The sequence below is a fragment of the Lytechinus pictus genome, chromosome 3 (assembly GCF_037042905.1).
Source record: "Lytechinus pictus isolate F3 Inbred chromosome 3, Lp3.0, whole genome shotgun sequence".
Taxonomy (NCBI): domain Eukaryota; kingdom Metazoa; phylum Echinodermata; class Echinoidea; order Temnopleuroida; family Toxopneustidae; genus Lytechinus; species Lytechinus pictus.
In genome coordinates, this window is record NC_087247.1 from 46,049,815 (window position 1) to 46,065,395 (window position 15,581).

The 15,581-nt window shown below is 36.4% G+C and overlaps 1 protein-coding gene across 1 annotated transcript in view; it reads right to left on the minus strand.

Moving 5' to 3' along the window:
* LOC129255561 (multiple epidermal growth factor-like domains protein 6) overlaps positions 1-15,581 on the minus strand; it is a 47,179-nt gene that overhangs the window by 6,456 nt on the left and 25,142 nt on the right. Inside the window, exons 10-26 of the mRNA XM_064097184.1 lie at positions 15,227-15,460; positions 14,256-14,417; positions 13,429-13,692; positions 12,641-12,793; positions 11,771-12,070; positions 11,209-11,397; positions 9,876-10,004; positions 8,911-9,171; positions 8,340-8,567; positions 7,502-7,798; positions 5,724-5,849; positions 5,050-5,310; positions 3,990-4,508; positions 3,254-3,475; positions 1,959-2,258; positions 1,039-1,572; positions 417-494 (exon numbers count right to left, since the gene is read on the minus strand). Of these exons, the coding sequence (XP_063953254.1) occupies positions 417-494; positions 1,039-1,572; positions 1,959-2,258; positions 3,254-3,475; positions 3,990-4,508; positions 5,050-5,310; positions 5,724-5,849; positions 7,502-7,798; positions 8,340-8,567; positions 8,911-9,171; positions 9,876-10,004; positions 11,209-11,397; positions 11,771-12,070; positions 12,641-12,793; positions 13,429-13,692; positions 14,256-14,417; positions 15,227-15,460 (4,257 nt within the window). The remainder of the gene's footprint in view (positions 1-416; positions 495-1,038; positions 1,573-1,958; positions 2,259-3,253; positions 3,476-3,989; positions 4,509-5,049; positions 5,311-5,723; positions 5,850-7,501; positions 7,799-8,339; positions 8,568-8,910; positions 9,172-9,875; positions 10,005-11,208; positions 11,398-11,770; positions 12,071-12,640; positions 12,794-13,428; positions 13,693-14,255; positions 14,418-15,226; positions 15,461-15,581) is intronic.

The following is a 15,581-nucleotide window of genomic DNA, read 5'->3' on the forward strand; positions in this document are numbered from 1 at the left end:
TACTTTAGAACATTCTCGTCATAGAAAGTGAAGAGATGTTAACCTATCAAAAGTCACTACAAATGAATGAAATTATCTCCATGCACACTGAACATCAATTTGTAGACTAGATATATTGCTGGGTAAACAAAAAAAATGTTGTGATATGTACAAATTCAATCTTTTGAAATTTTAGAATTTAATCAAGCAAAAGATCCTGTAGCTCCTCATTCTTAAATAAAAAAACGAAATATATATATATATATATATATATAATATATATATATATATTCACCTTCCTTTGTTCTCTGGTAAAATGTATCAACAACACTGGCCAAAGTAGGAGATTATATTCATACCAGCTTTCAAGCATGTACATTGAGTAATCAATTGTTAAAATTCAGGTAAAGTTTAGATTAATAGTTGGATATACTTACCAGAACCTGTCCTCTTTTTAGGACTGACATTAATGACTTGATCAGAATCATTGATATCATCTTCTATGGGGAAGAATTCTGAGAAAAGGGTGAAAATGGTTTAAAGCGACTATCATAAAAAACTCTAACTTTCAATTCCATCTCAAATTTTGTGCATCACGTTATTAAGGTAAAGTTTGAGATATACTTTGTAAACACTAACAAAACTTTCTATGTATAGAAATAATATATTATCAAATTAAAATTTGAATAATAATACATATTGGCATTAAATGTATTGTTGATAAACAAATGAGTGTATTTTATGGAAGTATCTTTGAATACACATTTTCCTAAAATATTGAGACAGAAATGAAAATATAATGGAATACATTTGCTACTCTCATTAACAATTGGTAAAAGGGTAGGTATCATAAAACCTATAATGAAGTTCAGCACTAAACATGGAATAATGTCATTGGATAGAGCTTTAATAAATAATATCAATCAAATAACCACATTCTCATGTGTAAATGTAAATATTGATTTTACTTTTGTTTATGGGAGACGGGTAACTAAAATGATAGGTAGTATATTAATGCTGAAGTAAATTTGCAGCAGGTCTTTGCAGTCATATAATTACCATATTCACAAAAGTCTCCAATGAAACCTGCAGGGCAGTAACAAGTTCCATTCAGCCTATTGCATGCTCCATCATTCCTACACAGACAGACATGCTCACAATCCTGTCCCCACTGTCCTGGTTGACACTCTAGCAGAAGGCACCTTCCATCAGTGTTTGCACAACGATACTGTGGGCAGTGGGAACATGTCATGTGGCAGTTTGGCCCATAGGTACCATCATCACAGGGGATATCACAATAAGCCCCAAGCCAACCATTACCACAGGTACACGAGCCATCAACATGGTCACAGAGGGCACCATTCTGACACTGGCACTCTTCCATGCAGAGATTTCCATAGTATCTTGACGAACAAGGGCTCGAGCATGTTGGCCCCTCCCAGCCTGCTTGGCAGATGCAATCACCCGTTGTCCCATGGCATATGCCTCCATTTAGGCATGAGCAAGTTGACAGACATTGGAGACCATATGTTCCAGCTGGACATGACTCTTCACAATGATCCCCAGTGAATCCAGGAGCACAGACACACTCACCTGAAAATAAACAACAAATAGCCAAACTTGCTACAAAACACAAATTAATTGATATCATGATTTCATTCATAGAAAAAACATCTCATAGAAAAAATATTTCAAGATGCATCAAAATCATTTGATAAACCCAGGGAATCAATGAAAGTAAAAACACAAGCGACAATGATGGATAACACATTTATATCTATATTGAAATATTAAAATTGTGAAAACCGCATTGTGATCATGCACAATACAACAAAGGATAATCCTTCCAATATCCAAAAATTAAGAAAAAGCACAGTCTTGATAAAATAGAAAATAGAAGATTAAAGAACAATAAACTTTTTAACATGAATTTAAAAATAAACATAACTTATGCATTAGGAGTGATTCCGATTGCTTACCTGATACATGATTGCATGAACCACCATTAGCACAAGCACATGGTAGGCGACACCACTGCCCATAGAAGCCATCAGGACAAAGTCTAGTGCAGTAGGGACCTACCCAGCCTGGTTGGCATGAACACTCCCCATTGAACCTGTCACAGCTAGCACCATTCTGACAGGAACATTCCTGATTGCAATCCTCCCCATATTGGCCGATAGGACATGGTGTCTCACACTGGTCTCCCATCCATCCAGCAGAGCAAGAACAGGAATGACCATTGCAGATAGCACCATTTTGACAAAGTGGTTCAGAATCTAGAAAGATGAGAAGTGCCAATGTTAAAGCACTGCAGAAAGTAATAAAACCTCTGGGCAAACACCAGGAGAAAGCTATTACTGCAAGGTGTAGCATACAGGGAGTTCAAACTGTACAATACATTTCTGCCAAGCAAAGGAAAAAGAAGCAATCAATATGAAACATATCTGATATCCTGATAACTTCACATTTCATCTGCATCACTCTTCTTCTGGGTGAAAGTTTAATAATTGATAAAGCTTTAGGCAAGGCATCGAGGTATAAGACTGATGTCAGGGTCAATTACAAATACATTTTCCATTTTCGCAGGACTTAATGGCCCAAATTCACAAAAGTGGTTTTTAAAACCATCGGTTGAACCCATGGTTTATGTAGATATCCTGTATAAATTACACTTATTTACCGCCTATATTAAAAAATGTCCAATGCTGACGTGCGCTTTTGTCACAGTGCGCCAAGTTGATGCCTGTTGCCATGGTTATAGTGTGCTATTTTATTCATGAGTCCACTGTTTGAAGAGTGGACTCATTAATTCAAAACAGTGGACTCATGAATAAAATAGCGTAGATAACCATGGCAATTACAGGCATCAATTTGGCGCACTGTGACAAAAGCGCCTATCAGCATCGGACATTTTTTTTAATATACGCTGTAAATAAGCATAATTCATACAGGAAATCTGCAGAAAGCATGGGTTCAACCGATGGTTTTAAAAACCACCTTTGTGAATTCGGGCCAATAAATTTTGGGGGCATTGAAGGATTGGGCAGCACAGCTTACCCTATCTTATGCCTACCTCACACTGTGATAACTGCTGCGATGCAAATCTGGAAATAAATCAAACTAGATTTACCACTTACAACAATTATAGCCCCCTAAAATATGCTTGCTGAGGTTCTCAATATTGTAATGCAGAGATACTAAAATAAGAATCACAGCAGCTCACACGGTGTGAGGCAGGTTTTACAGTCAATTTCTTGAGGAGTGATTATACCTGATGAACAGTTGCATCTGCCTCTGACAGGGTCACAGTCATCTCCAACCAAGCAATCACAGGTGTAGTTACAACCATCACCGTAAGAACCCTGAGGACATTGTTGATCACATCTCTCACCAGTCCATCCAGGCCAACACAAACACTCACCAGTGAAAGGAGAGCAGGAATAAGAATTCACACAGTTACATGTATTGATACACCCACTTCCATATGTGTTATCTAAAATAGATGAAGGATATGATAGAAATACGATCACGATGATAATGATGACAATGAAAATAATAACTATCGTAATAACAGTAACATCAAAATGATAATAGTGATTGAAAAAAATAACAACAATGATAGATGGTAGTTATAATGCGCCAAATCCACTCTGCAGAATGCTCAAGGCACTATGAAAGAAGGAAGAGAGTGCAAAGTAGTATACATATGCAATGATAAATTAAGAATGTGAGGAAAATTTGACTAATAATAATAGGAAATATTTGATAGAAGTGTCTTTAGGTAACATTTTATGATTCAATTGACAAATTGTCATTCACAAAGTTTTAAACCTCTGCCCTAGTTAGGACAACTTACAGCATAAAATGTAAATGTCAGATTACACCACAGTATGGCATTCTCAATAGAATGTTACGGCCTGTAAGACACCACTTTCTGAACAACATGCTGATAGAACACATCATAGAAACAAAACAAACAAAATGTCTTATAAAGTTCTGTTACTTACCCAAGCACATCTTTTCACAAAACACACCTCTGAATCCAGGCTTACAGTTACATGACCCATCGACGGGATCACAAGTGGCCCCGTTTTCACAACCACAGTTCATCCCGCAATCTCGTCCGAAGAATCCAGAGGGACATGGATCACTACAAGTCCTTCCAATCCACCCTGGCATACACTCACACAACCCTGATATGGGATTACAGGAGGCAGATGATGAATCATCACAATGGCAAGTATGGTTGCAGTAACTGCCATACTGCCACAAGTCGCAGGATGTGGCACAGTTTACCCCCTGCCAGCCAGGTGTACAGCTACAGACACCAGTAACATGGTCACAAACAGCTCCATTCAGGCAATCACAACGGTCCAAGCACCCACTACCAAACCATCCCTGGTGACAAGGTAGGCTACAAAAGGTTCCACGCCAACCATCTGTGCAGTCACAGAACCCAGTGATCCTATTGCATACACCATCATTCTGACATTGGCAGGTGCTGTTGCAGCCAAGACCATACAATCCTATGCGAGTGCAGAGAAAATTTAAAGTTATCGACACTGCAATTCTTGCAAATCCAGTAGATGACAGGCTGTATCAGATGTAAATTCACATTCACATAAACATCCCCAATAGGAAAGAGTAAGGAGTATATAAATGTACCAAGAATTCTGAAAACATAGTGATGACTTCCCTCAATTTTTCTTCAGTACATGTCAAAATTCACATTTACATGATTACTCTGTATTGATACAAAATTTTAAAGTCTATTGTGTAGGACTAAAATTTGATTATATAGCATTTATACGAGTCTCATAATTTTTTCTACAGTAACTATATTTTGAGATTATTATATCATGGTAAGAGAAGCTGTCCTTACAATCCCTTATTTTTTGTAGCTGCCATTACTATCTAGATATGTCAGAAATATATTAATGAGATTTAAAAAAAAACTAAGATGGAATCTTAATGAAATAATTGAATTTCCACTTTCAACATTAGTTTCTATTGTGGCAATTCATTTTTAAGCATTGACATATCCCAAACAGGATGGAGTAATGTTACCTTCTGGACACTGCACATTGCAGTAATCTCCCATCCATCCAGCCAAACAGGTGCATTCTCCAGTGACATGGTGACAGGATGCTCCATTGGTACAGGCACATCTATCACTGCACTCGTATCCATACCAACCACCTTGGCATTCATACTCACAATGATCACCCCGCCAGCCTGGACTACATGTACATTTCCCAGTACGAAAGTCACAGGTACCACCATTATGGCAATTGCAGAGTTTACTGCAGTCCTGCCCATAGGTTCCAACTGTTGTGAAGATAGAATTACAGATGTTGAAGAAATGGAAAATGATGAGAAAGAGAAATGGAGAGAGGAGGGAGTTGGAAAACATTGATAGCATCTTTACAAAGAGGCCCACAGTGTGAAAAAAATCTACATACTAACAAGATTTTTTATAAATTACCAGAGTCTATTTGATGGACACCATTTTGCCATGACTTGGATCACTGATAGTTCTGCCGTTCGTAGAGTGCCTTTGCTCATGATCTGAAGGTTATGGGTCTTATCATCAGCCAAATATACTTTACACCAAAGACTCATCAGAATGAAGTACAGAAATAATAACATAATTTATATATTTGTTTATTTATTTATATATTCAATAGACTAGGTAAATATGGACAATCATGATCAATATGGTTAACACACTACCCTCTTACCTGGGCACTGGTACTCGCATAACCTTCCCCTGTATCCGGGTGGACAGGAGCATGAGCCATTCATGGGATTACATACACCATTATTTACACAAAGACAGCTTTCCTGACATAGAACTCCATAGAATCCTGTAATTCAAAGAAGCAGGATGAAAAATATGATGATTCTCATTGCAATATTTGCCCTCTATTTGGAGCCGTGTAATGCAAATTGCTATCTTTGAAGCATAGAAGTTCGGTAATATAAAAACAGTTATATTTCATAAGTGTTGATTAAAAAATTGTGTCATGAGAAACAAAGCAATACTATTAAAATGATTGGTACCTCTGAAAGTGTTCTGGCCTTCTGGGGGAAAAAATGTGGCAGCACATTGATACAAACCCACACTTATAAAATGAATGGAACCTCTGGAAGTGTTTTTACTAAAATATGCCACAGTGGCACAAATTGATACAAACCCACACCTATAAAATGATTGGTGCACCAAGAATGGATTGTCCAAACTATGGTGTGGTGAAAGCAAAGGGATTAAAATCCATATCATTGAAATAACTGATGCCTCTGGCATTGCTTTTCCAGATCATAGCTTGGTGGCAGCAGTGGAATAAAATCCTATGAAATTTAACAACTGGTGCTCCTGGAAGTACTTTGTCCTAATTATGGCAGCGGTGGGATAAGATCCTATGAAATTTAACAAACTGGTGCCCCTGGAAGTACTTTGTCCAAATTATAGCTTGGTGGCAGCGGTGGGATAAAAACTTATGAAATTTAAACAAGGCATAAGCGATTTTGTGTCTCGCCTACTTATGAAAATAACCAAAAATATTGTGATTTGCGTGGGCATGCAACAGAATTGTATCAAAACTTCATTGTGAAATAACTGGGATGGAATAACATTTGTCATAAGAGTCTTGCACGTAAGCTTTAATGATGACCTCAAAATAATCTTTGACCTTACCATGTGACCTCCGAACACAATAACATACAGGTCTCCTAAGTACTCCTACAACCCAAGTTTGGTATAAAAGTGGCTTATGGTTGCAGAGTTATGTGATAACATTGACCTCAAATGACCTTAGACCTTACCATGTGACCTCCAATTGCACCATGGCATGCAGGTCTCCTCAGTAAATCTAAAACCCAAGTTTGGTTGAAAAGTGACCTACGGTTGCGGAGTTATGTGTCATAAAAAGTCTTGCACGTAAACTTTAATGTTGACCTGAAAATGACCTTTGACCTTACCATGTGACCTCTGGCTGCAGCATAATATGCAGGTTCCCTAAGTACATCTACCATCCAAGTTTGGTTGAAAAGTGACTTACGGTTGCGGATTTTTTGTTATGTGTCAAAAGTTTTGTCACGGATGGACAACATTTGGATCCCTTAGTCTCGCCTTCACCTCTGGTGGGTGGGCAAAACAAAAACTGGTGCCCCTGGAAGTGCTTTGTCCAAATTATAGCTTGGTGGCAGCAGTGGAAAAAACCTATGGAATTTAAACTATGGGTGACTCTGGACCTGTTTCATTGAAAATGATAGCAGCTGTATGATACAAACCCTCATTATTGAAATGATTGTTGAATGTTTCATAAAATCTTCCATAGTAGGAATTGTTGGAAACAAACCAGAGCCATTGAAATGACTGGTGCCTCTGGAAGTTTTTCATTCAAAGTATAGCATGGTGTAGGAATATCGTAGATAAATTTCATTCATTCCATAAATGGCCATAACAGCAAAGATTGAAATACCCATCATGATTATCTGGCAGTCTATATTAACCCACCTTCATCACAGAGTCTTTCGCAGTGGACTCCCTGGTAACCTGGAAGACAGGTGCAATCCCCAGTAACATGATCACAAAGTCCACCATGCTGACAGGTACAAGTTGAATTGCAGTTGACTCCATATGTTCCTTCATTGCACTCACTCTCACAGTTAGGTCCTTTCCAACCTGGAGCACAGGTGCATCTACCTGACATCTGGTCGCAGGTACCACCATTCTTGCATCTACAGATTGAGGCGCAGTCTTGACCAAAGTACCCAGGGAGGCATGGATCTGTGCAGTGTTCTCCTATCCAGCCTACATACAAATTACAATTGATAAAGATTTGAATGGTAGGTCCAGGTCAATACATGACATTTAAAAAAATTGAATTGCATATGTTGTAATAAAGTTTTCCTTAATAGAAAATATTCATAAGAGTTTAAAACCAAGGAGACATAATATTATCATTAATGCATGCTGGAAAAGAATAAAAATGTTGTGGCTACATGGTTAATATCCAAGTATATCAGAAAGTGAACCTCAAACTTAGTAATACCTCTCGCAACTGAAAAAAAAAGTTTTCATCATAATTTATGAAAACCATACCTTACAAAAACCTGAAAAAAACACAGATGCCATCCTTATTTATATCACAGCAGTATTCAGGGGCATAATATTGTTGGGATATACATTAATATATATTTTCTCTTTTTTTTTTTGGGGGGGGGGGGTAATTCACATTGGTAGTAATAAAAATTTGGAGAAAAAAAATTCCTGCCAGATTTAGTCCACAGAGCAGTACAAAATAATACTGAAGAGAGTAATACATGGTGTTTCTGATGAAATATTAACTTACCTGGTGTACAGCTACAGTCTCCTGTCACTCTATCACAAGATGCTCCGTTCTGACAGTAACACTGCATCCTACAAGCATTGCCATAGTAACCATCATCACATGGTTCACTACAAGCAGCTCCGGATCCATCACCAAGCGTTTCACAAAGACACACACCAGTCACATGATGGCAGAGACCTCCAAGTGGACAAATGCATGGCTCCTCACATTTCCGACCAAAATAAAGGTCTGAGGGAAAAAACAGATTATAATGATTAGTAATAAAAATGTTGTGACTTTTTACATAAAGATCTAAAACCTTCCTTTAATTCCGGAGAAGTTTAAATGGGTTAAAGACAGATAGTTAGCTCAATCTAGGCAAAAAGTAGTGCAGTGCTTATCTTTAGTTACTACCTTTTTCTCAATGAAGTTGTCAATAATTTTCCCATTTTCAGGAAAATTCTGGAAGCACTATAAGATGATAAAAACTAATAAAATGTGGATTTAAGACACATATGCAAATGAAAATAAGATATGCTGGATATAAAAACACCCTAAAACTCAAAATCCTGGGATGACATTACATACTAACCAGGTCTTGGGCATGGATGCTGACACATGTCACCGATGTAACCTTTGGCACATATGCAGACCCCAGTCTCATGATCACAGGAGCTGTTATGAAAACACTGGCACTGCTCTTTGCATCGGTCACCATAGTGCCCATTTTGACACGGTGTCTCGCAGAGTGCACCGATATACCCTGGTCGACATTGGCAGGCTCCGGTCACATGATCACATGTGGCATTGTTCTGGCACTGGCAATCTAACTGGCAACCAACACCATGAAATCCTGGATGTACATGGAAATACAAAATGTATAAAGTGGCAAGTGTCTGAGATGCTATTCAATGTGAACTCTTTTATTTCTTTATACATATCAAACCTATCTAACCAATTGAAAAGCTACATATCCAATGATTTATGGCAAAATTGTATTCCATAAGAATTGTACTGGTATCAAGCTATCTACTGAAGATAGTGAATTAAAAAAATGAGTTCTTCATCAATTATTTCATCAAACCTACTTTCGACCCCTCAAAACATAGGGTAGCTCAAAGTGGAGACTGACTTAAATCACCCAATGTGTTGTCGTCATATAAGAGAGCTTCAGTCTTGAGTTAGAAAACATCAACACAAATTGTATTGTTCATTTTTGTATGATTTAGAATATTCAATCTTTAAGAAGTTTGGACATGAATATCAATCATTTTTCCCCCTTCACAACGTAATGTATAAATATTGTAAAGAGTATATGAAAATGATTCATCATTCTCCTGGTCATATACAAGTCTACCTGATTGAGCTAATTTTATTCAAGGTTAATGTGACACTTACATGTATACGCCAAAACTAATTCAGGTTAAGAACGGTAAAACTGATTATTCATTACTCCTCGACTGATAGAATTATCTATCACTGAGTGTATTAGCTCTACACGGTAGGCATTGTAAATATGATCTTCATCAGACCAAAGAACTACAGATGGGTAGTTACCTTGAGGACATTGGAGTTCACATAAAGGGCCATAGAATCCAGCAGGACAATGACATGTTCCATTGGTGTGTTCACATACTCCTCCATTCTGACATGCACAAACACTGCTACATCTTGATCCATAATATCCTGATGAAGGAATTATATAAACAAACATCGCTTTTTTTTAAATCAGTGAAATATATTCAGTCTTATTTGCCATATCCACTTATCATATAAATATGATTTTTTATATTTTTATTCGGAAATGTATATAAAAAAATCTGTCTGTAAAACAAATGAATAATATATCTTCATGATTCATTTGGAAAGATTATTGAAGTCATTGAAAGAGTGCTCAAACTTTGAAAAGATTAATTTTGATGATATATATAATATATATATATATATCGTCAGCGTTCATCCAAACCGTCGTATCAGTCAATTTTGGTCCAAAAAAAAAATCAATTTTGAGATTTTTTCCAGAAAATGAAAATACAAGTCCTATTCTATTCATTACTAAATTTCTAGGCATCAATTTATTATAGTTTCTGAGATATGAGGGGATTTTCGCAATGCCGTACAAGTTTTTAATAAAATGCGCAAATCCCATTGGAAACGTGTACCGTAGCAGAGCAATACGACGTTTTGACTGACCGCGATTTCAATGCACGCGGTCAGCCAAACTGTCTATCGGCACTGCATTGACTTTGCACGTTAAAAGCGATACGACATTTTGACTGACCACGCGCATTGAAATCGCGGTCAGGGTTGTTGTATTCCCTATGGCGTTTTTGTACGGGGGAAATCTAAACCGCTCAAACCAAAATTACAAGCATGGAGCTCTTTTGCCATATTTTCTCTGATCCTTGATTATGTGTAAAAATAAGGATACCATTGTCAAGCAATTGACTTGATCTTTCCAACCATGTATTTTTTCTAGCAATGAATATGTTGTAAGGCTGGAGAACCAAGTGTGAAAATTTTAGTAAACCTTGAAGCGGATTTTCTCTGAAATGGGTTTGCACCGTCGTATGTGTGATAAGACGGTTCGGATGACTGCCGACGATATGTTTGAAATTGAGATATGCAGTATATTTCTAATATCCTTGACAGATTTTGCATATTTCTTTATATTAGGTTGCACATAATCAGGATTTGTTACCAGGAAGTTAAGTTGCATTTTCTTGAGATGATGCATTTTGCTGTGTAAATTGTTTGTAACATTACATGGCAAGTTGTAAAGTTAGTGTCACAAGAAGAAATGTAACCCATATAGCACACAATGACAATACCATATTTCTCTTGATAATAAAAATATTAATTCCATTTCATAGACCCATCTGAACCTCACCGTTTTGGCAGGTATCCTCACAATGGTCTCCAATATATCCTGGCAAACAGTGACACACTCCGCTCACATGATCACAGTAAGCTCCATTTTCACAGGAGCAAACTTCTTGACAATTGTTACCATAGAATCCTAGTTCACATGGTTCACTGCAGACACCACCTTGCCAGCCATTAGCACAGGTACAGTTGCCTAAAATCAAGGAGTAAATTCTATTTGATGGCCAGAAGAAAAATTAGAATTTCTAGTACTCTTGAATTATTTCTTTTAAATTGTAATCATTCTCTCAGACAAAGTAGTATGAGTTGTCCTCCTGCAAATGTTGCATACTTTAAACCTATATGCCGAGAGGCATTTAATCTCTCAGGTGCATTAAACTAAACAGGTCATGTGAATGTTGTATACTTGCTTACGAAAGTAATCACAGATTTTTCATTGGAAATTTCATCTTTTAAGCAAAGAATACTAACCAAAAGCACATGTTCTGATTAATGACTCATCAGCATCCCTACATGATTAACATTATTCTAATGAAAAAAAAATGAAATATATGAATAGTCCTTACCATTTGTATTGTTGCAAAAGGCACCATTTTCACAAAGGCACAGTTCCATACAACCTAAACCATAATAACCAAAATCACAGTGAGATTCACACGTAGACCCTTTCCATCCAGCCAAGCAACTACATCTTCCAGTGACACCATCACATTCACCGTTTACACAACGGCATGTAAGAGAGCAATTAGCTCCAAATTTTCCTTCAGGGCATGGCTCTTGACACAAGGGGCCTGTGAAACCAGCCCCACATATGCAGGTACCATCAGTGTGTGAGCAGATAGCGTTGTCTGCACATTGACAGTTCTCTATAATAGAACAAAATCAAGGATAAAGGTAAGTAAATAATGCAATTTCATTGATGTTTATATATCATGTGTGTATAAAAAAAAACCCATATGATGAGGAAGTTTGACTTAAAACTGATATCAGCACTAGATGAGAAGAATGATTTCAGGGGATTTCATATACTGTGGCCTATTGTTTCATGAATGGGTGGTAGGCGAGATAGAGTATGCAAACTCTGAAAAAAAAAATGTATGATCTGTGAACATGAATAAAAAGAAGACTTGACTTAAGATTACACAACAAACAGATAAAATATGAGTAGCCATAATGATGTTCAGATAATCATTAAATCACAAAAGCTATCAAATAATTACCAACACTAGGATGGACATAAGAATTAGAAAGATACTGATTAACATAGAAGTTAGATATACTGATATACCAATGTATTCATTGAAATCTGTTTCATATAATTAGAATGCACTTCATATGATACCATAATTCAGCTGGGCCTACCGTTATATTTATCCATAAATTAATATCACAATTGATTCCTAAATTTTTTGGATTGGATCTAAAGTGAGACAAACCTGAGCAAGAAAGGCCATAGGTTCCATTGGGGCAAACTTGACTGCAAGATTTCCCTGTGTAACCTGAAGCACACGTGCAGTCACCTGTAAAACCATCGCATGAGCCATCATTGTGGCAGTCACATGGCTGACTGCACCTACGTCCATAATAATCTGGATGGACAAAATAGGACAAAGCTATTAATTAAAGTAACCTTTTCAAGTTCAAATTAGGCAAAAAGCATATTAACTGTCCTGATTGTCAATGTCAATAAATCAACTCAAAAAGTATTTCAACCTCAAGCTGCAATATTCAGAAACTTTTTTGCTTCTTTAAAACAAATTATGTTTATTACATAATAATAAAAAAGAAAATCAAGACATCTGACATGTACAAACATATAAATTTGTTTCAAATAGGACTTTATTTTTGAAGACTTACTGATCAATCATCAAAAGGGTTTATATCAATATGAGGCAATTTACCATTTTCTTTTATTATATTCTTTGTTTCATATTTCCAATCAATTTTTTTTTTTCAATTGTATGTCTCACCCTGTCTGAATTTGAACAAAAATAATATTAAAAAAACCAGCCAATATAAATTGAGTGACTTGATTAAAGAACATGTGATAAGCACTCAATTAAACATGCAAGCTTTTCCTATTTTAATTCTTCATCCTGTAATACCTACAGCCAATTCATATATTGTAATCAATTTCCAAATATTAGTTGTCAAAATGTTTGCTAGAGTATCAAGCCTTTAACCAAGAAACAGTTCATTGAAAAAAGACGGGATAACTTATTACTTTCTGGGCATGTTTCTTGACATCTGTCCCCAATGTATCCATCCATGCAATCACAGTTCCCTGTCACATGATCACAGATGCCCCCATTCTCGCATTCACAAGAGGAGTTACATCCTATGCCAAAGAATCCAATGGAGCAAGGGTCTTGGCAGTGTTCTCCACTCCATCCTGGTTCGCATGTACAGCTCCCGTCTCGATGATCACAGTAAGCTCCATTCTCACAAGGGCAAGGTTCAGAGCAATCTTGGCCATACCAGTTACCTTCTACAAACAAAAGATGGAAATTCTTGCTGATTTATTTGTGCACATTATTTATTCATAACCCCTCAATCATCAAAGACACATTTCAAAAGGCCTGGAGATAATGATATTCTTTCTTACTCAATAGGTTGTCAAAAGTGTACCCTGGGGATATACAAGTTGATTTATTATGTTTCATTATTTATGACATTCTTCAAATATATACATTAGCTGCTACATGCATATGGCATGGAACGGAATAAACTTATCAAAATAATCACAAGATTCGTTCCAAGAGTAAATAGCTTAATCTTAAGGCATCATATAAAGCACATTTCTTTAGAATGGCTGAGAAAAAGATATACACAATTTTGTCATGCCTACGAGTGTATAAATAGCTGTATTAGCAATTTTTAGGGAAATCGTCTGGTAGTTTTCAATTAACTGAAACTTTGGTTTACTATGTCAAAACGTAATAGATCTTTTGATGATGATATTATGTTTTATCCTGACTTGAAAGATTTCTCTTGAAAATGACTATACTGGAGTTGGGATTTAAGTTGCCATGACAAGATAATAATTCCTACCTAAGACATGGCAGTCAGAACCACAGAATAGTCCAAAGAATCCATCAAGACAGCTGCAATCTCCAGTGGTAGGATCACATTGTCCATCGTTTTCACACATACATCTCAACAGACAATTCATTCCATAATAACCATTTGGACAAGGAATATCACATGATTCACCTAAAGAAAGCACATTTTAAGTTGCAATGTGTAGGTTAAAGCAGTCTTATTATATCTCTTACAATTCTTAATAATTGGAAAAGTCATTATGGTTATCATGCAGTTCATAATTTATGGTTTGATTTGAGATGCTAAAAAACTTTACATATAGCTCATGCATTAAAACCATTAAAAAGAATCCTTTTATTCACCAATTGATATTTGAGAAGTATTTAACAACCCCCAAATTTTTGTTTTGACAAATATGTGAAAATTATATTTGTAGACTTGTTCTTTTTAGAAATTAGGAATAAAGGGCTTTGATCTTAATCATGTAGAACACAGAAAAAGAGTACCCCAAAAATACATGAAAAGTTACTTTTAAAAAAAAATAAATACAGACTGTCTTTTCCAAAATACTGAATTCCCAAAAGCCAAAAGACAAATGACAGATAAACATGAACAAGTAATCAATGTGTTAACCCATTCAGGATAATTGATAATTTTAAGCTACAATCGAATATCACTTATTTTCTGAATTGGCAGCATCAGTATTTTTTTTTTATTCATGGACTTTTCTTTTTAAAATATTAGTTTCAGAAATGGATGAAGATTGCAGATTTTTAGTGATTTTTCATTCATTATTTTTATACCATTCTGATTCAGCTAAATTGCATTTAGAATGAACAGAGTAAATAAGAATTTTTTTCTCTTTCTTCTAATGCATTTTGAAATAATTACTGGGACTCTGCATGTCCTGAATGTATCAATGAGTCATTTGATTAACAATCTAATACTAACACTAATTCTCTACAAGCAATCAAAATTACCAAGCCATCCACTTGTACATGTGCAGGCACCAGTCAAAGGATTACAGAACGAAGAGTGGTTTCCACACCTACACTCCTGATGGCATCTATCGCCAAAGTAACCAGATGGACATGACTCTGCACAGAATGGACCATCCCATCCAGGGAGACAGGTACAGTTCCCAGTAACATGATCACAAGCAGCATCGTTCTCGCAATTGCATTGCTCAAGACAACCTTGGCCATAATAATTTTCTATGGGAGCAATAAGGTCAGAAAATGAGTTAGGAGAGCAGAGATAAAGGGAAGTGGTGGGTGAGAGAGGAAGGGGGGGCTGGTTCTATGTGGTATACTTAACTTGGCTGAAGGCAAAATG